Raw genomic sequence first — 27,335 nt, 5'->3', positions numbered from 1 at the left:
GTCTGTCGCCTGAGTCGGGAATTGAACCCGGGTCTCAGGCGCTGTGAGGCAGCAGTGCTAACCACTGTGCCACCGTGCCGCCCACTGTTGAAAACCTTTGGTGCACTTCATTGTCCCTGTGCACAGTTAGAGTTAGGCATTGCATGTCAACATTGAGAGAAGGGAAGTGTAACTCGTTGGAGGAGGAAAAGCTTCTTATGAAAGCCTTGTGTTTTCTTTAGAATAGAAGATTAAGGATGATTTAATTGGTGAGTTCAAGATGATTAATAGAATTCACAGATGAGTACAATGACTTTATCTAGAATCCTCCAGAGGAATAAAACAATGGGACACAACCTTAAAATTAGACTGAGGCCATTCTGGGTGATAAACGCGTCTTCACACACATAATAGTGGAAATCTGTAATCCCTCCCTCCCACCCCACTTGCCACATAAAAAAAATTAAATGTGGTAGTTCTGCATCTGTTTCGGTTGTGTCACCATCACAGACTAACATCCATATTCTAACAGTATACGTACGGCTAGCGCCAAGTCAGCTTGATGGGACCTACTAGAATAGTAGCTATGATAATTTTAAAAACATAAATGGAGATAATCTAAAAATGGGCCTTGAAGATTTCGAGTTTGTTTCCTTCAGCAGCTTGGTCGGCTGTGTGGCTCTGAGATTGTGGATGCGCTACCTTAGAAATAAGTGTCTTTGGGGTTTGGGTGGGTGAGGATCTCATGTTTTGTCAATTCCCAACAATCCATTCCATATATTAAAGAACATGATAAGTTCACTTCCTTTCATCCCTTGCTTTGGCGATTCTCATTTCAAAACTGAAAATGTTAGGTTTTTGTTTTGTAAGAATGTTATGATGAAGAAGTCAAGATGAAACAAAACTTAAGATACAGTTCAATCCAATAAATGATGATATGTTTAAGTGGCTGAATCGATGTTGTCAACCAATGTCAATCCAAAGCCTTTAGACAATGTAGAGCAGGATCTGTTGCTCACTATATTATCAAATATGTACAAATTGCAGATTCCAGGACTGGTGCCACTCGCGTGCATCGGTCAGCTGAGTTCCATTCATTTAAGATCAGATCGCTAAATTGAATATATTGTTAAAGAGAGGCATCCTGTTTGAACTGGGTGGCGAATCTGGAATTCTTTAGTGCAGAGGGCTGCTGAGGCCAATTTCTTATTTTTTTAATCAGTAAATCGAGGAATGTGGGGAAAAGGCAGGAAAGTGGAGTTGAGGATTATTAGATCAGCCAGAATCTCGTTGAATTACAGAGCAGACTCAGTGTGCCCACGTTTGCTATTTGTCCAATGATCATCTGGTCTTCATGTCCCTTGACATGGCAGTGACATTACCATCCCTGAATTGCTAGAGGTTACTATTGATCAGAAACTGAACCAGACTGACTATGTAAATAACATAGCTACAAAAGCAGGTCAGAGAAAAGGAAATCTATAACTTACTATCTGACTCCTGAAGATTTGTCTGCTGCCTACAGTTCACAAGTAAGGAGTGTGATGAAATACTTCCCTCTTGATACCATCCAGGCCAAAACTTGATTAGCACCACAGCATTCACCCCATCCATCATTGAGATATAGTAGGAGCAATCTGTACCATCCACAATATGCACTGCAGAAATTCACCAAAGCTCCCTCGACAGCATTTTCGAAACCTATGACCATCTAGATGAAAAGGTTAGCAGATTGATGGGCACATGGGCACCTTCAAGTTTCTCTCCAAGCCACTCACCATCCTGACTTGGAAATTTAGCGTCTTTCCTTCACTGTCACTGGGTCAAATATTTGGTACTTCCACACCATATGGCTTTGCAATACTACCTGCATCAAATGGGCAATAAATGCTGGTCCAGCCATTATTATTCACGTCTCATCAGTGAATTAAAAAGAATCAAACTGCTTGTTTTCGTACCTTTCATCCCATGTAATCCCATATTGTATCATCTTTTCATCACTATAAATTTTTCTAGTATCTAAATATGGCATGTTTCAAACTTCTTATAATTTGGGCTATCAAGATAAAACAGCGATGTTCAGAGGAAATCCCTAATATTTAAACATGTTAAAAATTTATTTATTTTATGAAATAAAATTATTTGGTCAGTAGATGGTGCTCTGGAGTTTTTTAAAGTAGTACAGGTCACAAGCAATGCTGTTTCACGTTGCCACACTCGGGTTGCTCAGTTAGGTGAATCCAGCACTCCAGTTTAGAGAAGTCAAAGAATCAAAGGGATGTACAGCATGGAAACAGACCCTTCAGTCCAACCCATCCATGCCGACCAGATATCCCAACCCAATCTAGTCCCACCTGCCAGCACCCGGCTCATATCCCTCCAAATCCTTCCTATTCATATAACCATCCAGATGCCTTTTAAATGTTGCAATTGTACCAGCCTCCTCCACTTCCTCTGGCAGCTCATTCCACACATGTACCACCCTCAGCGAGAAAATGTCCCTTTTTAGGTCACTTTTATATCTTTCCCCTCTCACCCTAAGCCTATGCCCCTTGTTCTGGACTCCCCCATCACAGGGAAAAGTCCTTGTCTATTTATCCTATCCATAAGATATAGGAGTAGAAGTAAGGCCATTCGGCCCATCGAGTCCACTCTGCCATTCAATCATGGCTGATGGGCATTTCAGCGCCGCTTACTCCCATTCTTCATGTAGCCCTTAATTCCTTGCGAGATCAGTAATTTATCAATCTCTGCCTTGAAGACATTTAATGTTCCAGCCTCCACTGTGCTCCTTGGCAATGAATTCCACAGGCCCACCAATCTCTGGCTGAAGAAATGTCTCCTCATTTCCATTCTAAATTGACCTCCTCTAATTCTAAGGCTGTGCTCCTCGGTCCTAGTCTCCTTGTCTAATGGAAACAAATTCCGAGTATCCACCCTTTTCTAAGCCATACATTATCTTGTAAGTTTTTAATAGATCTCCCCTCAATCTTCTAAACTCTAATGAATACAATCGGAGGATCCTCAGCTGTTTGTCGTATGTTCGGCCTACCGTTCCAGGGATCATCATGTGAATCTCCGCTGGACATGCTCCAGTGCCAGTATGTCCTTCCTGACATATGGGGCCCAAAACTGGACACATTATTCTAAATGGAACCTAACTAGAGTTTTATAAAGTCTCAGTAGCACACAGCTGCTTTTACATTCCAACCCTCTTGAGATTAATGGCAACATTACATTTGCTTTCTTAACCATGGGCTCAACCTGCAAGTTAACCTTAAGAGAATCCTGGACTAGCACTCCCAGATCCCCTTGTACTTTGGCTTTGAATTTTCTCACTGTTTAGAAAATAGCCTATGCCTGTATTCTTTTTTCCAAAGTGCAAGACCTTGCATTTGCTCACATTGAATTTCATCAGCCATTTCCTGGACTACTCTCCTAAACTGTGTAAATCTTTCTGCAGCCTCCCCACTACCTCAGTAATACCTGCCTGTCCAACTAACTTGGTATCATCAGCAAACTTCACCAGAATGGTCCCATCCCTTCATCCAAATCATTACTATATAAAGTGAACAGCTGCAGCCCCAACACTGAACCCTGCGGGACACCACTTGTCGCCAGCTGCCATTCTGAAAAAGAACCTTTTTGTCTGAACTCTCTGCCTTCTGCCAGACAGTCAATCTTCAGTCCAAGCCAGTAGCTCACCTGGAACACCATGGGCCCTCACCTTACTCAGCAGCCTCCCGTGAGGCATCTTATCAAAGATCTTTGGAAGTCTAGGTAGATAATATTCACTGGGTTTCCCTGGTTTAATCTACTTGTTACCTCTTCAAAGAATTCTAACAGGTTTGTCAGGCACAACCTCCTCTTACTAAATCCATGCTGACTTGTTCTAATCCGACCCTGCACTTCCAAGAAATTAGAAATCTCCTCAACGATGGATTCTAGAATTTTACCTACAATCAAGGTTAGGCTAATCGGCCTATAATTTTTCATTTTTTTGTCTTGATCATTTCTTGAACAAGAGGGTTACAACAGCGATTTTGCAATCATCTGGGTCTTTCCCTGACTCCAGTGATTTTTGTAAGATTACAACCAATGCATGCGCTATTTCTTCAGCCACCTCCCTCAACTCTAGGATGCAGCCCATCCAGGCCAGGAGACTTACCAATTTTTAGACCTTTTAGTTTTTCTCGCACTTCTTTTGCAATGGCTACCAGACTCAACTCTGCCTCGACTCTCCTTAATTGTTGGGATATTATCATGTCTTCCACTTTGAAGACTGATACAAAGTACTTATTAAGTTCTTCAGCTATTTCCTTAGCTCCCATCACTAGTCTTTCTGCATCAATTTGGAGCCACTCAATTTCTACTTTTGCCTCTCGTTTATTTCTTATGTATTGAAAGAAACTTTTACTATCATTTCTAATATTACTGGCTAGCTTACCTTCTTGTTTAATCCTCTCCTTCCTTATTTCTCTCTTTGTTATCCTCAGTTTGTTTTTGTAGCCTTCCCAATCTTCTGACTTCCCAGTGCTCTTGGCCACTTCATAGGCTCTCTTCTTCTGTGATACATTTCCTGACTTCCTTTGTCAGCCATGGCTGTCTAATCTCCTCTACCCCGGGTAATCTATCTTTTCTTCGGGATGAACCTCTGTACTGTGTCCTCAATTACACCAAGAAACTCCTGCCATTGTTGCTCTACTGTCTTACCCTCTAGGCTCTGCTTCCAATCGATTTTCGTCAGTTCCTCTCTCATGTCCTTTGTAAATATGTCCTAAGTTATCCTTTTTGCTTCGTTTCTACTCTGCCTCGAATTTAAACCCTGCACACATGCTAACCTGCTAATTCTTCTACTTGACTCCATACTCCCTGTTGCTTTCTCTTTCCCTCCCCACCCCGACTCACAAGTTTAAAGTCCTAGTGACCACCCTATTTATCCATGCCCCTCATGATTTTATAAACCTCTATAAGGTCACCCCTCAGCCTCCGACACTCCCGGGAAAACAGCCCAAGCCTATTCAACCTCTCCTGATAGCTCAAATCCTCCAACCCTGGAAACATCATTTTAAATCTTTTCTGAACCCTTTCAAGTTTCATAACATCCTTCTGATAGGAAGGAGACCAGAATTGCACGCAATATTCCAAAAGTGGCCTAACCCATGTCCTGTACAGCCGCTACATGTCATCCCAACTTCTGTACTCAATACTCTGACCAATAAAGGAAATCATGCCAAATGCCGCCTTCACTATCCTATCTACCTGCGACTCCACTTTCAAGGAGCTATGAACCTGCACTCCAAGGTCTCTTTGTTCAGCAACACTCCCTACGACCTTACCATTAAGTGTATACGTCCTGCTAAGATTTGCTTTCCCAAAATGCAGCACCTTGCATTTATCTAAATTAAACTCCATCTGCCATTCCTCGGCCCAGGTTCAATTAAGAGCCCCACGTTGTTGTGGATGGTGTCACATATACACCAGACCAGGTAATGATGGCAAATTTCCTTTAAATCATAGAATCTCTACTAATCAGATAGAGGCCACCTTAAAAGACATTAATGAGCTAGTTGAGCTTTTCCAACAATTTACAGTGGCGTCATGCCAGATTTTCACTGAATTCAGAACATTCTACCTTCTGTCATGGCTGGATTTGAACCTGGGTCCCCAGAACATTACCTGCATGTCTGGGTTAATCATTTCGCAATAATACACGGAGGCTCAGTGGTTAGCACTGATACCTCACAGCACCAGGGTCTCAGGGTTCGATTCGAGCCTCGGGCGACTGACTGTGTGGAGTTTGCACATTCTCCCCCTGTTTCCTCCCACAGTCCAAAGATGTGCAGGTCAGGCGAATTGGTCATGCTAAATTGCCCATAGTGTTAGGTGCATTAATCAGAGGGAAATGGGTCTGGGTGGGTTACTCTTCAGAGGGTCGGTGTGGACTTGTTGGGCAAAGGGCCTATTTCCACACTGTAGGGAATCTAATCTAATGTAATCTAATACCATTAGGCCATCAGCACCTTGAGACTCCTGTGTCAGCAATCTTCGCAAGATTTTATTTCCGCATCAAAAGTTGTGGGCTGAAGCCATGATGAATGACTGCCGTGCTGAAAGAGTGCTGCATTATCAGACATATTATTCTTTGTCTGAGACACCTGACCAGGTCTATCTGTTTGAGGAAATCCTGTGGCACCATTTGAAGGTTGTCCCAAACAAAGCTTATCAGTCAATTAATACACCCAAGTGACCAATCAACAAGTTCTATAGCTTCACCCTAGTTGGTACTTGTCAGGATAAAACAAATCATTGAATTTCCTGAGTATGTGTACTTGAATGTTGGAAGGCTTCAAAAATACTTGATAAGGCATTATCCATCTGGGTCCTAAATTCTTCAATCTCTCTCAACGGTATTATCAGAGTTCCAGGGGTTAGATTGTGCAGGGCGATTGAGTCAACTACAATTTCAGTTAAATTATGAAGAGAAATTTGGCACTGACTCAGTTTGGAAATATTATAGCTGTTGGTCAAAAGAATAGCTTTGAGTTTGGCTTAAAGAACAAACAAACGCAGTTTGGGAAGGGAATACTAGAGCTTGTTTTTTTCACGGCTGAAGGCCATCAGTGAAACAAGCGCAATTGAGGGTATTCAAGAGTGAGAATCGCAGATATCTCAGAGCATTGTAGGGCTAGGAGAGCCTAGAGAGATAAGGTGAAACTATCAAAGGATTTGAAATGAAATGAGAATTTTAAAATTGAGACCTTGCATAATTGTGGGAGCCAGCGTAAATTGCTGAGTCAGATAGCTTTATATTCCCTGGAAGATACAAGAGTAAGAATGTATTTTATTGAGGTTTTTAAGGTTTTCAAATTAACTGATAAGATGGGTCAAAAGAAATTGTTCCATGGTGACAGGACAAGAGAATGTAGCTATAAAACTGGAACCAGGCATTCAGGTGAAAACATGCAAAGCACTTGTTCGCGCAAAGCAAAAAAGGTATTTGAATGTGTCTTCCATGCAAAGCAGTAGAGAATAGTTGATTTAATCATTTTAAATCCAAGATTTATCCCAACATATGTAAGGTTAAGAAGCCAAGGAGGTGATTAGAGTTAAGAAACAAATCGCACATGATTCACCAAATTTTAGATCAGGCCATAAGATAAGACCATAAGAAATATGAACAGGACTAGGCTGTTCAACTCCTCAAGCCTGCTCTGCCATTCAGTAGGATCATAGCTGATCTGACGTTCCTGGAGTCCCACTTACTTGCCTTTTCCCTATGACCCTCAATGACTGATCGAGTCTATCTATCTCAGCCATAACTAAACACTAGGTCTCACCAACACTGTCTATCAAATAAGTTCAAAAGGCACTCAACGCTCTGAAAGAAGAAATTTCTCCTCCTTTCAGTCTTGAATTGGTATCCCTTTATTCTGAGACTGTGCTCTCTGGTCCTAGACTCTCCCATGAGAGGAAATATCCTCTCAGTATCTACCCTGTCAAGCCCCGTAAAAATCCTCTGTTTCAGTGAGGTCACATCTCATTTTTCTAAACTCCAATAAGTGGAGTCGCAACCTGTTTATCCTTTGCTCATAAGATGGTCCTTTCATACTGGGCATCATCTTAGTGAACCTTTTCTGATCTGCCTCCAATGAAATTATGCCTTTCCTGTCAACACTGCAGATGTGGTCTTACATGCACCTTGTACCGTTACAGTAACACTTCCCTAGTGGTATGCTCCAATCAACCCCCTTGAAATAAAGGCCAGCTTTTCATTAATCTTCCTGATTACTTGCTGCACTTGTGTGATCACTTTGTGGTTCATGCACCAAATACCCCAAGTCCCTTTGTGTTGCAGGTACCTGCAGTTTTCTCTTTTTAAATAGTATTCTGTTCTTTTGTTCTCCCTTCCAAAATAAACAACTTCACATATTCCCACATTATATTTCACTTGCCAGTGTTTTGCCAATTTACTTAATCTATCAGTATTTCTCTATAAACGTTTTTGTGTACCCCTCTCAATTTGCCTTTTCACTTTTTAGTGCCTTTCGCGAAATTAATTGCAGTACATTTGCTTTCTTCCTCCAAGTCATTAATATTGTAAGCAGCTGCAGTCCCAGCACGGTTGCTGTGGAACGTTGGTTACAGGTTGCCAACTTGAAAAATAACCCCTTTCCCCCACTTTATTTCCTATCCCATAACCAATTCTCTATCCACATAATCTGATACCTCCAACGGTCTTATCTTATGACTGAACCATTGGTGAGGTACCTTGTTGAGTGCCTTCTGGAATTCCAAATACAATGCACTTGCAGGTTCCCCTCTATCCACTCGGTGGAGACCACCTCAAAAGACTCCAGTAAATTGGTTAGACGCGATTTCCCGATCATGAAGCCTTGCTGACTCTGCATGATTCGATCACGATTTTCCAAATGTGTTGCTATCATTTGCTTCATAATGGATGCCATTTTTTTTTTCCAAAAATAAATGTTCGGCTAATTGTCCTTCCTAAAGGACTCTTTCCTCCTTTAATGCCTCTTTATTACCTTTGAAACTTTTGATCACCTGTGTTGATATTTCCTTGTGACTTACTTTGAGATTTTATTGGCTAATGCTCTTATCAACACCACCATGCATTTTACAGTGTTAAAGATGCTGAATAATTGTAAGTTTTGTTAAATGGATACAAGGGTTTTCTTTTAGGTGATTGCCAGTAACTTAATTTTTCTCTTGCAGGTTTGATAATCCAGCTGCTGTCAGTCCAAGTCCTGTAAGGCAGCTCACATTCAACTACCTCTTGCCCCTGAATGGTTGGCTTCTCCTGAACCCATCAGAATTATGCTGTGACTGGACAATGGGCACTGTCCCATTAGTGGAATCATTCTTTGATATTCGAAACCTTGCCACAGTCACTTTCTACTGTTTAATGGTTCTACTGATCCATTATAGTCTTCGCTATCCTGGAGAATCATCCCAGGTTGTAATAATGGTAAGAGTAGCTGCAGACGCTGGCCTAGTGATTGCTGTAGCACAGTTAAAATGAGAATTCTCCACTGGCAATGACCAAAGGATACAGGTCAGAGGAAATCGACAAGAGAATCTGGGCAAGGGGAAGATGAGTGTTTACCATAGTTCTGGAGGTATGTCACCTGCAAAGGCGATGGAAGCAGATTCAGTCATAACGTTCATGCTGGGATTGGAAATGGAAGGGAAATACAAGGTAATGAGTACAGGCCGAGGAATGGGAGTAATTATTGTTTTCAGAGAGCTGGCGCAGGCACACTGTGTTTTGTGTTGTATGATCCTGTGATAACTGTTGCAAAATGAGTTTATACAAATTGGGTGTGCTACAATTTTGTTGTAATGCGACATATTAAGTTATGCACATTGGCAAGAAGAATAGAGGAGCTGAATATTATTTAAATGGACAAAGACTGCAGAAAGCTACAGAAAAGAAGAATTTGGGAATCCTCATCCATGAATCATGAAAAGCTAGCATCCAAGTTCAGGTAATAGGGAAGGCAAATAGAATGTTGGCCTTTTTCAAAGGGTATGAAGTATAAAAGGAGGAACATTTCTCTCAAACTGCACAAGGCACAGGTCAGACCACAGGTGGAATACTATGAACAGTTTTGGGCCTCTTATCTAAATAAGAATATGCTGGCATTGGATGCAATCTGTAGAAGGCTCATTAGGCTGATACCAAATATGGGCACTCTGTTATGAGGAGAGGTGGGTGGATTGGGCCTATTCTTGTTGGAATGTAGAAGAATGAGAGGCAACCGTATCGAAACATACAAGATTCTTTGGGGATGAGATGGGTAGATATGGACAGATTATTTCCCTTTGTGGCAGGGTCTATGACCAGAGGGCATAATCTCAGAAAAAGGAGTTTCACATTTAAGATAGAGGTCATTGAATTTGTGGAATTCTCTACTACAGAGGGCTGTCCAGGCTAGTTTGTTATGTGTAGTTCAGGCTGAGAGAGACAAGTTTTTAATCCGTAAGGGAATCAAGGGTTATGGGGAAAAGGCAGAAAGTTGGAGTTGAGAATTATCAGTGAGATCAGCCGTGATCGAATTGAATGGCAGTGTAGACTCTGGGCTGAATGGCGTTGTTCTGCACCTATATCTTTTGGTCTACGTATGTTTTATGAAAGAAACTTGTCTAAACATTGGGGTTATTAAGCCATTCTTCTAACACTGAAAAATGCAGGGAGTTGTTTGCAAGAAATATGTAGAGGATATTAATACAGTATTGCATCACATGTTTTCACTAACCATTTATTAATTGTTTCACAGAAGTCTTTTAAGAACTGTGTTCTTTGCTGTTGAGCTTAAATAAGCGTTCATCATAATTAAGAAATGCCATGCAAACATCTCCCTAGACTTCAGTTAATCCACATTCCTTTCACAATCAGAAGCAGCCTCTCTTTCAATAGAAGTATTTAACTTCAATGAGTCCCAAGCCAGTTAGCAGAATAATTACTTGTTAAACTGATGCCTGAACTTTAAAGGCTAGGACTGAGTGAGCCGGTTGCAGGCAAGGAACTCCAGAAGGTTTAAGGCCTTCCCAACAGTGAGACAAAAGGAAAAGAGGTAGCAAAACGTTAACAGGTTATAAAAGACCTTTTGGATCAGTCTGCCCCACACATTTGTACTGCTTTTTGATGATAGTGTCCATTCTGATGTTAAAGGGAGGATTCTGGTGGGATGGGGGTGAATTAGATTTATGGATGGCGATAGAATTAGTACATGGTTAAAGTGTCAAAGGTGCCCATCCCCGCACTCTCTATCCCAGACAATTTAGCTAATCTTATTCTTCTATCCTTTCCCTGCAATCTGGAATTTGTTTACCCACAGTTGGCTTATCTATTTTCCTTTGAATGCTTCAGTTTGAATCTTTCTCTGCAAACAGTAGGAACACAATTTCTTTCTGTTTCCTCTTTATGAATCTCTCATGAATATGAGTACCTCCATCAAATCTCAGATTTTGCTGCTCTAATATGAGCTGGATTTAGATTTCCCAGAATAGCTCAAACCTCTGAAACCATAGTGGGTGGGAAAACTTCCACTTTGGGAAGTTTGAGGTATGTTGTTTGGATGATATACATACAGCTTTGTTCTAAGTCTGAACACATTCTCTTAGCTTTGACAGTTTAATTATTGTATAACCACGATTGCACTTCAGAAGTTCTTCATTAGCTGTATCGGACTTTGGAGCATGCTGAGACCATGGAAGGTGTTACACAGGTGCAAGTTTGTTTTCCTGTTCTGTTCTAAAGCAGAACACCGTTTTCTAAAATGAAAATGTGTTCATTCACGCATCCATTCATTACCATTACCAGAAAGTTGAATGGATTTCTTCTGTTTAAAATGAATACTTGCATGTTTAATTTGGCACATTCTACTTTTGTAATCTTGAAATTTGACTCGATCCCTTGACAAACCTACATGACTTGGTGTGCTAGTTAGATGAGAGGGAAAGATGAAGAGCAGACAGATGTGCTGTAATGTGACATGACCAAGTGCGAATGGTGCAGCAGTGTTTTTATATCTAGTTTTGTGTCAGTGGCTTTGCCCTTCCCATTTCTTCCAACCCTCCATCTATCCAGGGTCCCTGTGGTCTAATAATTCTGGTCTGTTGTACATCTGAGTTTCATTACTCCACTGTGCTTTCAGTCGCCAAAAGCAATAAGTTCTAACATTCACTTGCCACATTTATCCACCTTTTTCTTCCTTTCTTGAAGTCACAATTTAGGACCTAGCTTTTTGATCACTTGTCCTAATATTTCTTTCTGTAGTTGAGTTGAATTTTGTCTGATTTATGCTGGTGTGAAGCACCTTGGATCATTTCACGAAGTTAAAAGTACTGCATACGCGCAAGTCCATGTAATTTTGTGTGGCCATTTTGCTTGGAGCAACTTGTGTCTGATTAAGAACTGAGATCATTTGAAGTAATGTCCAAACCTGCTAACACCAGCCAGTTCAATCTAATGTGGCTGATATGTGAGATACTTGTTCTGACTCGAAGTCTTCCCAAGTCACCTGATTGTAAAACAATCAAAGAATCAAGAGATAATTAGCACTACCTCATCCAGAGACTTAATAAATTACACAAAATTGTAGTGAGTTCCACAGCTATAAACTGCAGTTGTTGTAATGAAAGAATTGACTCAGTTTTGCACTGGACAAAGTTTGAAACAGGAGGGACAACCAAAGCTGCAAAAGGAAAAGTGGAATAAATGTAAAAAAAAAAGCTTGTTTTTTTTATCGATTGGTTTTACTATTTAACTGTGAAAGGTGCCTGCCGGTTGCTATTTTTATTTGTTGATGTCAGTTGGGCATCATTGGCTGGACCATCATTTACTTGCAGCTTGTTACCAAGAGGGCAGTTAACTGTCAACCATGTCGCTGAGTGTCTGTAGTCATGTAGGTCAGACTAGGTTAGGACAGTAGATTTACTTCCCTCAAGGACATTAGTGTACCCAATGGGTTTTTAGAATGTTTGACCAAGGTTATTGGCTGTGAGCTTTTCATTGTAGATTTTAGAGTTCAAGTTTCACTGAGTTAGTGGGATTTGAACCCATGTCCCTAGAACATTAGCCTGGTGTGTTGACGTTACCACAATGTGACTGTTGCCCCATTTTCTTGCATTTCGTCAGTACTATTATTGAAGAGGCAAACAAGGGGAAGACTTGCATTCATGAGGAGCATTTCTTGAGTTTGCATCCCCTCACCACCCTCACCCTTCCCGAGTATTTTTTTTTCAGACATTTTCACCATGGCTTTGTTCATGGAAAATCATGTCTCTCGAACTTGATTGGGTTTTTTGAAAAAGTAACAAAAAGGATTAATGAGGGCAGAGCAGTGGGCATGATCTATATGGACTTCAGTTAGGCTTCCCCATGGGAAACTGGTTAGCAAGATTAGATCTCATGGAATACAGGGAGAACTAGCCATTTGGATACAGAACTGGCTCAAAGGTAGAAGGCTCAAAGGCAGTGCTGGAGAGTTGTTTTTCAGACTGGAGGCCTGTGACCTGTGGAGTGCCAGAAGGATCGGTGCGGGATCCACTACATTTCGTCATTTATGTAAATTGTTTCGATATGAACATAGGAGGTTCAGTTAGTAAGTTTGCAGATGACACCAAAATTGGAGGTGTAGTGGACAGCGAAGATTACACGGGATCTTGATCAGATGGACCAATGGGCTGAGGAGTGGCAGATGGAGTTTAACTTAGGTTAATACGAGGTGCTGCATTTTGGGAAAGCAAATCTTAGCAGGACTTATACAGTTAATGGTAAGGTCCTAGGGAGTGTTGCTGAACAAACAATAGGACCTTGAGACCTTGTGGGCGGCACGGTGGCACAGTGGTTAGCATTGCTGCCTCACAGCGCCAGAGACCCCGGTTCAATTCCCGCCTCAGGCGACTGACTGTGTGGAGTTTGAACATTCTCTCCGTGTCTGCATGGGTTTCCTCCAGGTGCTCCGGTTTCCTCCCACAGTCCAAAGATGTGCAGGTCAGGTGAATTGGCCATGCAAAATTGCCCGTAGTGTTAGGTAAGGAGTAAATGTACAGGTATGGGTGGGTTGCGCTTCGGCAGGTCGGTGTGGACTTGTTGGGCCGAAGGGCCTGTTTCCACACTGTAAGTAATCTTGTAGTGCAGGTTCATAGCTCCTTGAAAGTAGACTCGCAGGTAGATAGGATAGTGAAGAAGGCATTTGGTATACTTTCTTTTACTGGTCAGAGCATTGAGTATAAGAGGTCATATTGCAGCTGTACAGGACAACGGTTAGGCCACTTTTGGAATATTATGTACAACTCTGGTCTCCTTCCTATTGGAAGAATGTTGTGAAACTTGAAAGGATTCAGAAAAGGTTTACAAGGATATTGCCAGGGTTGGAGGGTTTGAATTCTAGGGAGAGGTTGAATAGGATGGAGCTGTTTTCCCTGGAACTTTGGAGGTTGAGGGGTGACCTTATAGAGGTTTATAAAATCAGGAGAGGTGTGGATAGGGTAAATAGACAAAAGTCTTTTCCTTGGGATGGGAGAGTTCAGAACCAGAGAATATAGGTTTGGGGTGAGAGGAGAAAGATACAAAAGGGATTTAAGGGGCAACTATTTCATGCAGAGGGTGGTGCGTGTATGGAATGAACTGCCAGAGGAATTGGTGGAGGCTAGTACAATTGCAAAATTTAAAAGGCATCTGGATGGGTATATGAAAAGATAGGGTTCAGAGGGATATTAGATTGGGATATATAGTCGGCGTGGACGAGTTGAACGGAGGGGTCTGTTTCCATGTTGTACAGTTCTATGACTCCATTTCACTCTCAACAAGCAGTAGTTGTGATATGACTTGTTTTCTTTCACTTGAAAGTGCTCAGTAAAGGCTTGTATAACTGATGTTTATTGTTTAACATCTAACTCTACAAGTGGCTCAAACAATGCTCTCTCTTTTCAGGCCCTTTCGTTCATGGTGTTACCATTCATTCCGGCATCAAACTTGTTCTTCCCTGTTGGCTTTGTGGTAGCAGAGCGTGTGCTTTATGTTCCGAGCATGGGGTTTTGTTTGCTGGTTGCCCATGGATGGAAGAAGATAGCAGAAACATGGTATTGTTATAATTACTCTGAATCATTGTACTCATTTAATTAAAAGTTCAGGGTGCAGAATGTTCTGCATTGATCATTAACAGTATAATGAAAATAGAATTGGGAACATTGCTTAATTCTAGCCAAGCACCAGGGTTAATTTCTGAAGGAGTAGGATTGAAAAGCGGTTAAATTGTATAGAGCAAAGGCAAAAATTGCTGGAGAAACTCCGGTCTGGCAGCATCTGTGGAGAGAGAGCAGAGATAACGATTTGAGTCCAATAAGCTGCCTTCAGAACTGGATCCATAATCATTAACTGTTTTCTCTCCACAGACACTGCCAGACCTGCTGAGTTTTTCCAGCAATTTGGCCTTTGATTTGATCGATGTAAAGGAGATGGTTCCACATATTTGGGTTTGTGGTGAGTCCAGACTATGATGCACAAATACGTGATTCTCGTTAATAAATCCAATAAGAATTCAAGATAAGTTCTTGACTCTGAAAGTTTGGAATGTGGAACCTAGTATCACATGGAGTACTTGAGGCAAATGGGACAATTGCATTTGAAGAGGAGCTGGATCAATCCATTTGGGAGAAAAGCTGAGGAGAGCTGATATGATTAGAAGTAGAGATTTGGAAAACTCATGGAGGAGAAGCACAGACATAGACTAGTTGGACCAAATGGCTTATTTTCAAGTTTGCACATTCTGCCTAATTCTTGATAACATCATCTATTAACTTCCACAATGTTGTGATCTGCTGCCCTCTGGAACCACCCATAGCCAGTGTCCCCACCTGACCCTGATATTCTTCTGACTTTGATCTTCAGATTCAGTTGTGCAAAACCCTGTTGGACTCCACTTGGAAATATTGAGGGCAGCTCTAGACACCACACATCTCAGGAAGGATATATTGGCCATGGAGGGAGTACAATGTAGGTTCACAAGAATGCAGAGGTTAAGTTACTAGGAAAGATGAAATGATTGAGGCTTCTTTTCTCTAGAATTTAGAAGATTAATGGGTGATTCGATGGAAGTCTTCAAGTCTTTCCACACTGTAAATCTAATCTAATCTAATCTAAAAAAAAATATTGACAGGAAAAGAAAATAGATGAAGAGAAACTATTTCCAGTTGTTGAGGATTCTAGAATGGTCTGACCCTAACTCTCTGACTATTTAGTAGAGATGTTAGGAAGCACTTCTACAGAGAAAGGGTGGTAGAGGCTTGGAACTCTCTTCCACAAATGGCAGTTGATGCTTGATCAGTTGTTAGTTTTAAACCTGAGTTAAAGTTTTGTTAAGTAAAGAAATTAAGGGATACAGGCCAAAAGTAGGTTTATGGAGTTAGACCACATACCAGCAATGATTTCATTTGTTGGCAGAACAGGTTTGAGGGACGAAATGGCCTACTCTTATTCCAGATTTCCCCACATCCCCCTGATCCTCTATCTTATAAACTATAATAAAAGCAAAATTGTGTGAATGCTTTAAATCTGAAATAAGACCAGAAAGTACAGGAGAAACTCAGCAGGTCTGGCAGCATCTGTGGAGAGACAAACAGTGTAAACATTTCAAGTCTATTATGACTTTTCTGCAGAATTAAACATTGCCATATTTCAGAGTTCTATGTATCCTCTTACAGGTGAATGTGTAAGATGCATTAAATTATTACCACTATTAAAAGAATAGAGTTCTTGGTGCCTTGGCCAACATTTATCTCTCAATTGATATCAGTGAAACACAGAATCAGTTTATTTACCTCATGGTGAGTGGTTATCATGAACGCAGAAGAAACTTTTCACGGGTGTCTTCAAAGCCTCCATGAAAATATACAATACCCTCAATAACTTGTCTGAATCTTTCGCCCAGTTCCACCCAACTTGATAAGAAGCATCTGTGAAGGAGCCATACATTTTGATAGTTTCCAACAAATCCAGATGGAGGCGAATACTCAGAAATATGGATCCTTATTGGGGCACCATAATTTCTGTCTTTTCATGTGCAGTGTCATTGTAATTAATGTCGTTTGGTCCAAACCGGCATATAGAACGATGCATGGTTCAGTAGTGAAAACAGGTGGCATCTTCTAAAAGGGAATTGGGTAAGTCGGGAGAGAAGATTGCATGGCTGTTGGAAAAGAACGGGTGCAGGGGATGAATTGGATGGCTATTTGAAAGAGCTAACATGAGCATAATGGTCTCCTGTGCAGTGTGATTGGTAGTTTGGATGAATCCTGCAACAATGGACACATCATTCTACTAATACTGCTCTTGCAGCTGTCAAGTATTTACTGAAGAATAAGAATTGAGGATTGCCTTGTTAATGTGCTTTGGATTTTTAAAACATTAGTCTCTTATAAATGTGAGGGTCACAGCGACATTCCTGCTACACCATCATCTCCCCTATGAGTCATCTTAACTGTTAACATTTTGGCAGGGCAGTTTTCTTCAGTTTTTGCACTTACTTATTTAAAGATTAGGAGCTTCTAGGGAGCTGCCAATATCAGGTGAACCAAAATTTCGCAGAGCGGCTAAGTTTGTATGGATTATTTTCTTCAGACCAATGACATGATTTACATGTTGCTTTTTAATCCACATGACGCACTGTGACTAAAATCAAATAAATTTGACAGGCAGTTTAACTCTGGTTGGAGAAAGTGAGGACTGCAGATGCTGGAGACCAGAGTTGAAAAGTGTGGTGCTGGAAAAGCGCAGCAGGTCAGGCAGCATCCGAGGAGCAGGAGAATCGACGTTTCGGGCCTAAGCCCTGCTTCAGGAATGAGGCTGGTGTGCCAAGCGGGCTGAGATAAAAGGTGGCGGGTGGGGGGGGACTTTGGGGGAGGGGCACTGGGAATACGATAGGTGGAAGGAGGTGAGGGTCAGCACCACCCTCTTGACCTGCAATCATCTTCCTGACCTGTCCACGCCCCTCCCCTCCAAAACAATATTTCCTCTTGTGGACACATTCGGAACAGGCCAGACTTTGAATTCTGGCTGGAGACCTCTCCAGGAGGTATTTGGGCAATCTTTAAGATTATCTTTGATCAAACATATTCTGATGGCATTTGAAAAATGTAGGCCATTATAGATTGCCAATTCAGTGTTGTGCTGAGGGCATATTTGTGTAGGGAAGTACTATCTGTCAGAAATCAAAGAGTCATAGAGATCTGGGTAGTGCAGAAAAAGGCCGCTCTGTTCCAGCTCAGCACTGTCCTCAATCTGGATTAGTGGTGCTGGAAGAGCACAGCAGTTCAGGCAGCATCCGAGGAGCAGTAAAATCGACGTTTTGGGCAAAAGCCCTTCATCAGGAATATCCTCTTCCTTCCCACCTATCCACTCCACCCTCCTCTCTGACCTATCACATTCATCCCCACCCTCATCCACCTGTTGCACTCTTTGCTACCTTCTCCCCAGCCCCACCCCTCTCCCATTTATCTCTCTACCCTGGAGGCTCCATGCCTTCGGTCCTGATGAAGGGGTTTTGCCAGAAACGTCGATTTTTTCCTGCTCCTCGGATGCTGCCTAACCGACTGCTTTTCCAACACCACTCTAATCTTGACCCTTAATCCAAAACCACCTATCCTAAATTAGCAGACCACTTGTTTCATTATTGTTTGCTGCATCACGCAGTGCACGATACTTTGTAGAGTGATTTTCAAGACATACTGTATAAGTTTGACATTTCAATTAATAATGACTTTAACATATGTTTTATTAGCTGAGGCTTTCTTCATTCTTCAGAAACTGGATTTTCTGGTCAATAAAGAATAGAATAGATTAGAATCCCTACAGTGTGGAAACAGGCGTTTGGCCCAACAAGTCCACACCAACCCTCCGAATAGTATCCCACCCAAACCCGATCCTCTACCCTATTACTCTACATTTCTCCTGACTAATCACCTAGCCTACACATCCTTGAATGCTGTGGACAATTTAGCATGGCCACTTCACCTAATCTGCACATGTTTGGACTGAGAGAGGGAGCTGGAGCAATGTGCAAACTCCATACAGGCGGCAGTCCAAGGCTGGAATCGAACCTGTGTCCCTGGCGCTGTGAGGCAGCAGTGCTAACCACTGAGCCATCATGCAAGGTTATGGAATTGAAGTGCATCATGTTTCAGCAAGCCCTGAAATGATTTTGAGTCTTTGACTATGCCATAACTTTTGGAATTCCTCACCTTTGGATACTAGACACAGAATTGCACACACGACTCTTGGAACAAGCAATAAAATGGCAGAAGTCACATGTACGTACTTCCTTTCATGCTGTTAAAATGCCCCGGAGCCCTTTACAGCCAGTGAGATACTTTTGCAATGCTGTCATCGAAAGCATGGTAGTCAAGTTATGTTTCTCAAGTTGGAATAAATATCAATGAGAATATGATCAAAGATTGTGGTGGATAAGAGATGCACACAGAGCACATTACCAAGGTGAACTCTGCTGTATTTTGAGATCTTTTACATCCAGTTGGAAAGGGGTTGGGCTTTGTTTTAATATTTTGCCAAGAAGAAGCCTGGTTGACTCCATGTTGGTAAAGGCAGATTGGAGTCAGTATTAACTTTATTTTTGCTATCACAACTGATTCAATTGAAACGTCTATTCCGCTGAACCAACAGCATTTAATGCTGTTTATTTTGTATTATTTTGTCAATTCATTGACCTGTTTTCTTACTGTACTTTTCTTCAGGAATCTAAAGAAGTTGTCCTGGGTTGGTTTGACAATTCTGCTTGTTGCCCACACGAGCAAAACAATTTATCGCAATTGGGATTGGGAATCTGAATACACCCTATTCATGTCTGGTCTGAAGGTATGATAAGGTTTTGGGATGGGGATGGAAATTAGATTAATATCCAGTAATTTGAATATATTTTTCACAAAACCAGAAGTTTGGGAAAGTTCAGCAGGTCCAGCAGCATCTGTGAAGAGAAATCAAGCCCTTCAAGTATATTTTTCAATTGGCTTATATCTTTTCCGAAGCTTTTGAAATGCTCTTTATTTGAGCTTTGGAGGACTCTCCTTTCAGGGAACATATTTTTAATCACACTGCAGCTAATATGACAGAATGGAATGAAATGTAAACAAAATGTAGCTGATTTCTATATTTAAAAAAAAATCACTGGGAAGCAATCTATTTTAGTCTTGTTGTTCTGTGCACGCAAATAATGGTAGGACAAATCGGGAAGGCTGTCAAAAAAAAGAACAGATGGAACCATTTCCTTCATAAAAATATCAGAAACAAGAGCAAAGATGTTTTACCAAATCTTCATAAGACAGTGATGAATTCTCAGCTGGAGTAGAGTTCTGTTTTGGCTCTATGCTTTTAGGAGGATATCAAAGCCTTGTCAAGATTCCGTGAGACGTTTGCTGGAATGTGTGAGGGACAAGGGATTCCCATGATAAGGAGATACGTGAAGTAGAGGTGTTCTGTTCAGAGCAGCAGATGTTAGAATGGGGAGTTGACTGAGGTGTTCATAATCATGAATAGCTCTGATAGAAAAGCTGTTTCTAGTGGCAAAAGAGCTGGCAGAGGGTACAGCTTGCAATTCACACAAGAGTCGGAGGCAGCATGAAGAACCTTTTTTTAATAAGAAAGCAACTTGTTGTGATCTAGAATGGATTTACAGGATGCTGAAAGATTTGTTTGTAACGTTCAAAAAAGAATTGGCTGAATACTCAAAGGCTAAAAATCGGCAAGGGGTTATGGGGCAAGAGCAAGGTAGCGTGACTAATTGCATAGTTTCATCAAAAAGTTACCAAAGATGCAATGCAACAACTGACCTCTTTTTGCACTGCATTTTTAAATTCAGCTTTGATACGAAAGGCTGCAGCCTTCAAAGTTCTGTGTTCAGTTACAAATGTTTACCATTGCTCTCATTTGTGTATCTTAACTTCAGTATTTGGACCTTGTATCTGTGGGAAATTTGGGCAAAAAGGAGTCAACAAGTACATAAATAGTTTGGTGCCCAGCATTTAAAGTGGGTTTACAGGAATTTGGCAACCTTCAGAAGTTTTGCTCCCAAACTGTAATTTCGCATTTTTTCAAAATTAAAGGTCAATAAAAACAATGCCAAACTTTGGAACAACGTGGGACATGCTTTGGAAAATGAACATAACTATGGGAAAGCTTTGAAGTTCTTCATTCAAGCCACTAGGGTTCAACCAGGTAACACAACCTCCATTAAGTTATAAAATAGTTGAGCAGTTAGAGATGGGTGTATCCCTTCTGGTAATTGTTCACATCAGAGGGGAAATGAGAGTTTAGATTGTGTACAGTTTAAATTGACATTGGCTGTGCTGATTGAACACACAGTCCATTACGCGCATATTGCATGCATATGTATGCATGATTGGAATATTTTGTGTTTTGCTATTGCACAGGCAATGCAAAATTCTAATCCAATTCTTAAGTCAAGGCTATGAGTACAAAGTTTGAAGAAAAAAACCGACTCGACAACAGGAGCAAAATTTATGTGTTGGCAACTGAAAGATTTTTTTCTTTACCATGCTGTATTAATAAAAAAACTGAAACTTTTCCAAAGTCACTGTAAATAACCATAAGAGCCAAGGGCGTGCCTTCTTTGCACATTGCTATATCTGAGCCCAGTTTGTTGTTTGTTTCCTGAACTGTTGCTTTGTGAACTGGACTTTCAGGCCATCATTCATAATTTCACTAGCCCTGAAATGAGTGGCATTAAAATTGCAATATTGCTTCAGTATTCTGAATTGTTGAAACATCAAGCTGTTTCGGGAAGCATGTACTGAGAAACCTGTCTGCGTCCTGTTGATGCATTTTAGATCGGATATGTGTAAAGCCAGTAGAATGTAGATTAGTAACACTTTATGGTGTGTTTTATTGTTTCATGTTCTTACCACAAAGATGATATCGGGGCCCACATGAATGTTGGAAGAACGTACAAAAACCTGAACAAAACCAAAGAAGCAGAAGATGCCTACATGCTGGCAAAATCACTAATGCCGCAGGTATGCTGAGCTTTCACAACGGCTCAAATCTTCTGACGCAACAGTTTATGCTAGGAGTGTCACTTAATGGACAGTTCTGAGGAAGAGTCATATTAGAAGAATATGGTGATTTCTTTTTCTTCACAGATGCTGCCTAATATGTTGAATGTTTTGGCACTCTGTATTTATAATGAAGCATAATACTTAACTATTGTATTTAAAAGGCCCAATTCTTTCTGGGCTGAGATCTTCAGGTTGTTGTCAGTGCATAACCCTATATGTAAGGGTGAGAAGCAATTTACTGCTTTTAATTTTCTTAGAATTGACAAGTAGTAATTATACAATTATTCAATTTATTAGAACAGGCTCAGGCAACTGACTGTGTGGAGTTTGCACATTCTCCCCATGTCTGCGTGGGTTTCCTCCGGGTGCTCTGGTTTCCTCCCACAGTCCAAAGATGTGCAGGTCAGGTGAATTGGCCATGCTAAATTGCCCGTAGTGTTAGGTAAAAGGGGTAAATGGAGGGGAATGGGTGGGTTGCGCTTTGGCGGGTTGGTGTGAACTTGTTGGTCCGAAGGGCATGTTTCCGCGCTGTAAGTAATCGTGGGCGGCACGGTGGCACAGTGGTTAGCACTGCTGCCTCACAGCGCCAGACCTGGGTTCAATTCCAGACTCAGGCGACAGACTGTGTGGAGTTTGCACATTCTCCCCGTGTCTGCGTGGGTTTCCTCCCGGGTACTCTGGTTTCCTCCCACAGTCCAAAGATGTGCAGGTCAGATGAATTGGCCATGCTAAATTGCCTGTAGTGTTAGATAAGGGGTAAAATGTAGGGGTATGATTGGGTTGCGCTTCGGCGGGTCGGTGTGGACTTGTTGGGTCGAAGGGCCTGTTTCCACACTGTAAGTAATCTAATCTAATCTAGAACATTAGGATCAAAATAGGTCAATCAGGATCTTCAAAATTAGTTTTGAATTAGTCTTCTCGTTTTAACTTCATCCTCTAGGCTCTGATTTTGCTGGTTGAAACCACATATACCTCTTTCAATGTCAATGTTTTCTTCATACAATGTATTGTCGAAAACGAGAGCAATGCCTCTGATGATGTCTGACCAAAAGTTTTTCATTGCTGAAACATAACTTTCACCCCATCCTTTGAAATAAAGCAAAACATGGCTTTTTGTTTAATTCCAAATTCTATTGAATTCAAATTGTACTATAATGAAATTTGAACTCGACCTCCGATTTTGGATTATTTACCCAGTAAAATTACCATCATGCCTCCACCTCCCACACAGTGACTCATGAACCAGTTCCTTTGGACACCAACATTTCTAAATGTCTCACCATTTAAAAAATATTATTTATTTTCAGCCAATGTGAATAACTTAGAACTTATTCACATTATATTCCATCTGCCATGTTTTTTCCCATTTACTGAGGCTGTCTAATAAAGCAGCTTAAAATATTCTTAAATCTTTCTCACAGCATACATTTCCACTTTGTTTTGTGTCATCAAATTTGGACTGCTTGACAGCTCTCTCTACTGCTGTCCATTCTGCTGTTTTTATAAATACTCAAGAATGTTTTGTGTTGAAGTTGAATGAACTTATTCTCTCATATCCATGTTGCACTCCACTTGCCATCGTTTACCCACACTCTCAATCTGACTCTCTTTTTGCAGCTGCCTGCCCTTACGTATAGTCCTTTTTACCCTTCAATGTAATGAGTGGAAAACTTGAATATTCAGTTCACTAATACTTCATTCAAGTCAGCACTTCTCAGAACCCATCAGTCAAGATGGGTAATATTTCCTAATATTAAAGATCCTAGTACTGTATTTCCCAACTTCCAATCCAAGTCAAAAAGGTACTGCTGATTCTAGTCTTTTATTTTTGTTTCCGTCATTTTTGTTAGTCTTATCTGGAAACATACTGAATATCTTCTTGATGCTCGTGAAGATAACATTCACCAACACTACTTTATCCATTTTATTTGTGATGCACTCAGTATGACTACATTTGAGAGACAAAACTCGTTTTTCACAAAAGCATATTGGCGCTCCTTGAGCAGCGCATTTGTTCAACTGCTTAGTCGCAGTATATCTTGTATCCCTCCACGAACTGATGATGATTTGTCTAGTTTTCCTTTCCACTCATCCCTGATTAATAGATTGACACTTGTCAAAGTCACTCGCCTATTAATTTAAAACTACTTTCCTCTTAGTGATTTCTGTTATTCCATTTAAACTTAAAAGAATAAAGAAGCTATGTAAATTTACTTATGATTTGGAAGAGCCAGTGTTGGACTGGGGTGGACAAAGTTAAAAATCACACACGCTAGGTTATAATCCAATTCGTTTAATTGGAAGCACTAGCTTTCGGAGCACTGCTCCTTCATCAGGTGGTTGTGGAGTATAAGATTGTAAGACGTAGAATTTATAGGAAAGGTTTACAGTGTGTTACAGGTTTACAGTACATCACACTGTAAACTGCAATCTTATACTCCACAACCATCTGATGAAGAAGCAGCGCTCCGAAAGCTAGTGCTTCCGAATAAACCCGTTGGACTATAACCTGGTGTTGTATGATTTTTAACTTGAAACTTACTTAGTCATGATGTTTGCCTTTATGTTAAACGTCTATGCTACTGTGAAAAATTTGACCTTTATGATCTTATTGATACCACACATGCTGTAAGGATTGTTACAAAATTCACTCGTCTATGTTATAGTGGAGCTGCCGTGTTCATTTAAACAAGGGTTTGTCTTCATTGCTAATATGAAAAACTGCAGTGATCAAACAATTGCTATCAATAATAAACTCAAAAAAGTGAACCTTGTGGCTTGCCATCGTTGTATGAGAGATCTGGCCTGTGATATCTGAGAGGGGTGCGATCTGTCAGGGGTGGGGGGGAGCTGTAAGGATGAGAAGGAAACAGAGATTCCCTAATATTTTCCCCCATCACCACCTGCCCTCTGACCGTCCCCAACACCACCACCATCATCACCCTCCCTCCCTCCTTCACCCTCTCTTTCCCGTCATTCTTCTCTAAACTCCCGTTTCTTCAGTTGCATGCACAATTTGTATATATAATGAAATTGCAATTCTACATGATCATATAGAGCTTACTGCATATGCACGGATTAGGATTAGCTGCTATCAAAATCATTGCACTTGTGTTTTTGGATTTGTGACAGTGCATTTGCAAGTGATTGTGGGTGTCGGTAGACACTGGCTTCCTTTGTATTGGTGCCCCACTCCCGTAGTCTGTGTGGAGCTATGCCCCCTCTCTGTCGCCACCACCTGCCCCCATTTTTTTAAAAAAAGTCTGTGCATATGTAGGCAGAGAGCTTTAAAGAGGAAGCCAGTGTGTTAATGCTGTTCAAGAACAAGTTATTGCTGTGAATTGGAATGAACTAACTTTTTTGTTATGTTGCCTATGCCAATATTTGTGTAAAATACAATTTGAAAAACCTATTAGAGAACTGAGATGCACCCATTTTGAATTTTTGCATATTTTCTTTTTCGAGAAAGGTTATACCAGGAAAGAAGTACGCAGCACGAGTTGCACCCAATCATCTGAATGTTTACATCAATCTCGCAAATTTGATTCGAGGGAATGAATCTCGTTTGGAGGAGGCTGACCAACTTTACCGCCAAGCAATCAGTATGAGACCTGATTTTAAGCAGGCATACATCAACAGGTATAGAATCCTCGAAACGTGCTGTGCAGAAGGAGGCCAAGTAATCCACGATGTCTGTGCTGGCTCTTTGGAAAAGAAGCTGTGCTTAATTCTGCTGAATCTAACTTTCTTGCTTTTTGTCTCTAACCCAGTTGTCCTTAAGAATCTGTGTAATTCCCTTTTAAAGAGGATATTTACCTTTTATTAGATTAGATTCCCTACAATGTGGATGCAGGCCCTTTTACCCAACAAGTCCACACTGACCCTCCGAAGAGTAACCCGCCCAGACCCATTCTGACTAACGCACCTAACACTATGGGCAATTTAGCATGGCCAATTCACCTGACCTGCACATCTTTGGACTGTGGGAGGAAACCGGAGCACCGGAGGAAACCCATGCAGGCGTGGGGAGAATGTGCAAGCTCCACACAGACAGTCGCCTGAGACTGGAATCGAACCTGGGACCCCGTGAGGCAGCAGTGCTAACCACTGAGCCACCGTGCAGCTCCTATTACACCACCTACTCAGAGTGACCTGGATTCTAACAACTCTACGTGAAAAAGTTTCCTCATCGCGCCTCTTCATCTTTTGCTTCTGGTTTTAAATCGACGATCTCTGATTAATGACCCAATTACCAGGGGAATGATTTCTCTACTCAAAATTTCTCATTGTCCTGGAAACCTCTTTTAGGTCACTATAGCAAAGCCTTTGTTTTCTGCTTTGTTGATAAGGGTATTGTTTGTTCACGGCTTGAGAAGTTACCGATGGTGAGAAGTCCTCTTGAGCCCCTTAAAGCAGGTTGATAGGGCAGAGTGGCTTGCTCAGTCGTTTTAAGAGTAAACTGAAATGTCTATCACATTGATGTGGATTTAAAGTCACTGTGGGCAAGACTGAGTAATAACACTTACTTCCCTAAAGTGAACCAGATGTGTTTTTGTGCAATCTGGCAACCTCATAATCGCTTTTAATAAATAGCTTATTTCTCCTAGGTTTGTTTAACAACTGAATTCAGATTTTCATAACTGCCATAGGATATGGGATTGTTTTCTGAGGTACTAGTTCAATAATTTCTGTTGACATATTTGTCCATATAATAGAAACTTCTTTAAGTGATCCCCACTGTGATTAATTGGAGGTTAAGTTCAATGTGCTCCATGTAAGCTGCAAGCAAAACACTGCTGAAGTTTGTTAGAAACTTATGTTGAGAGCTTAGGAACATGAGTAGGCCATTGGCTCATTGTACCTGCACCATCATTTAATAGTATCGTAGCTGACTGAACACTTCAATACCTTTTTACCTGGACCATTCCCATAACTGTTTATGCAAATTGATAATCATGAATCTAGCAACTTATCCTTTAATATTCCCGATGACAGAGCTTTCACACCCCTCTGGGTTAGGGAATTCCAAAGATTCACAATCTACTGAGTAAAGAAATTTCTCCTTGTCCTAAAAGGCATCCCACCTTATTTTTAAACTGCTGCCTCTGGTTTGAGATAAGACAACCAGAGGAAATGTCGTACCTGCAACTACTCTATCTATCGCTTTCGATATTTTGTAGGATTCAATGAGATCATTTCTCATACTCCAAAATTCTAGAGAATGCAGGCCCAGTGCCCAGTCTCTTGTCAAAGGCCAGGTTGCACCAACTGAGGAACAATGCTGGTGAACCTTATCTGTGACAATAATATCTTTTCTGAAGTAAGGAGGCCAAAACTGCACACAGTGCTCCAGGTGTGGTCTAATCAAGCTTCTGAGCAGTTGAAGCACGCCTTCATTGCTCGTGTTCTCAGATCTTGCAATGGAAGCTAACATTCTGTTAACCTTATGGCTTGTTGCACTTGCATGTTGGCCTTCATTGACAAGGAACGCATTTATGCAGTTATTGTTATGATAGGTTGCAGAAACTTTTTATTAAAGAAAACTAATTTGAGAAAAAGTCTTGTATTAAATGCTTAAATGACTATTGCAGTGCAAGATTTACGAAATAACAAGATCTTTTCTATTTACTGCATCACTGTGGATGTTTAGAGTTCTGAGCAGTTTTCTTTTGATACAAATCATTGTCACTGTGGAAAGTAATGTCAGAGACTTTTAAAGCTGATTATGTTTGAACAGTGTG

General features: G+C 41.0%; 1 protein-coding gene across 4 annotated transcripts in view; it reads left to right on the top strand.

The window, feature by feature from the left end:
* The window catches only part of tmtc3 (transmembrane O-mannosyltransferase targeting cadherins 3), a 66,136-nt gene that overhangs the window by 27,761 nt on the left and 11,040 nt on the right, over positions 1 to 27,335 (top strand). For all 4 annotated transcript variants that reach the window (XM_060839687.1, XM_060839684.1, XM_060839685.1 and 1 more), the window contains exons 7-12: positions 8,716 to 8,968; positions 14,444 to 14,592; positions 19,258 to 19,378; positions 20,623 to 20,734; positions 21,449 to 21,552; positions 25,064 to 25,233. In XM_060839687.1, coding sequence (XP_060695670.1) covers positions 8,716 to 8,968; positions 14,444 to 14,592; positions 19,258 to 19,378; positions 20,623 to 20,734; positions 21,449 to 21,552; positions 25,064 to 25,233 — 909 coding nt within the window. The remainder of the gene's footprint in view (positions 1 to 8,715; positions 8,969 to 14,443; positions 14,593 to 19,257; positions 19,379 to 20,622; positions 20,735 to 21,448; positions 21,553 to 25,063; positions 25,234 to 27,335) is intronic.

The sequence above is a fragment of the Hemiscyllium ocellatum genome, chromosome 19 (assembly GCF_020745735.1).
Source record: "Hemiscyllium ocellatum isolate sHemOce1 chromosome 19, sHemOce1.pat.X.cur, whole genome shotgun sequence".
Taxonomy (NCBI): Eukaryota; Metazoa; Chordata; class Chondrichthyes; order Orectolobiformes; family Hemiscylliidae; genus Hemiscyllium; species Hemiscyllium ocellatum.
This window is presented reverse-complemented; position numbering and strand designations above follow the sequence as displayed.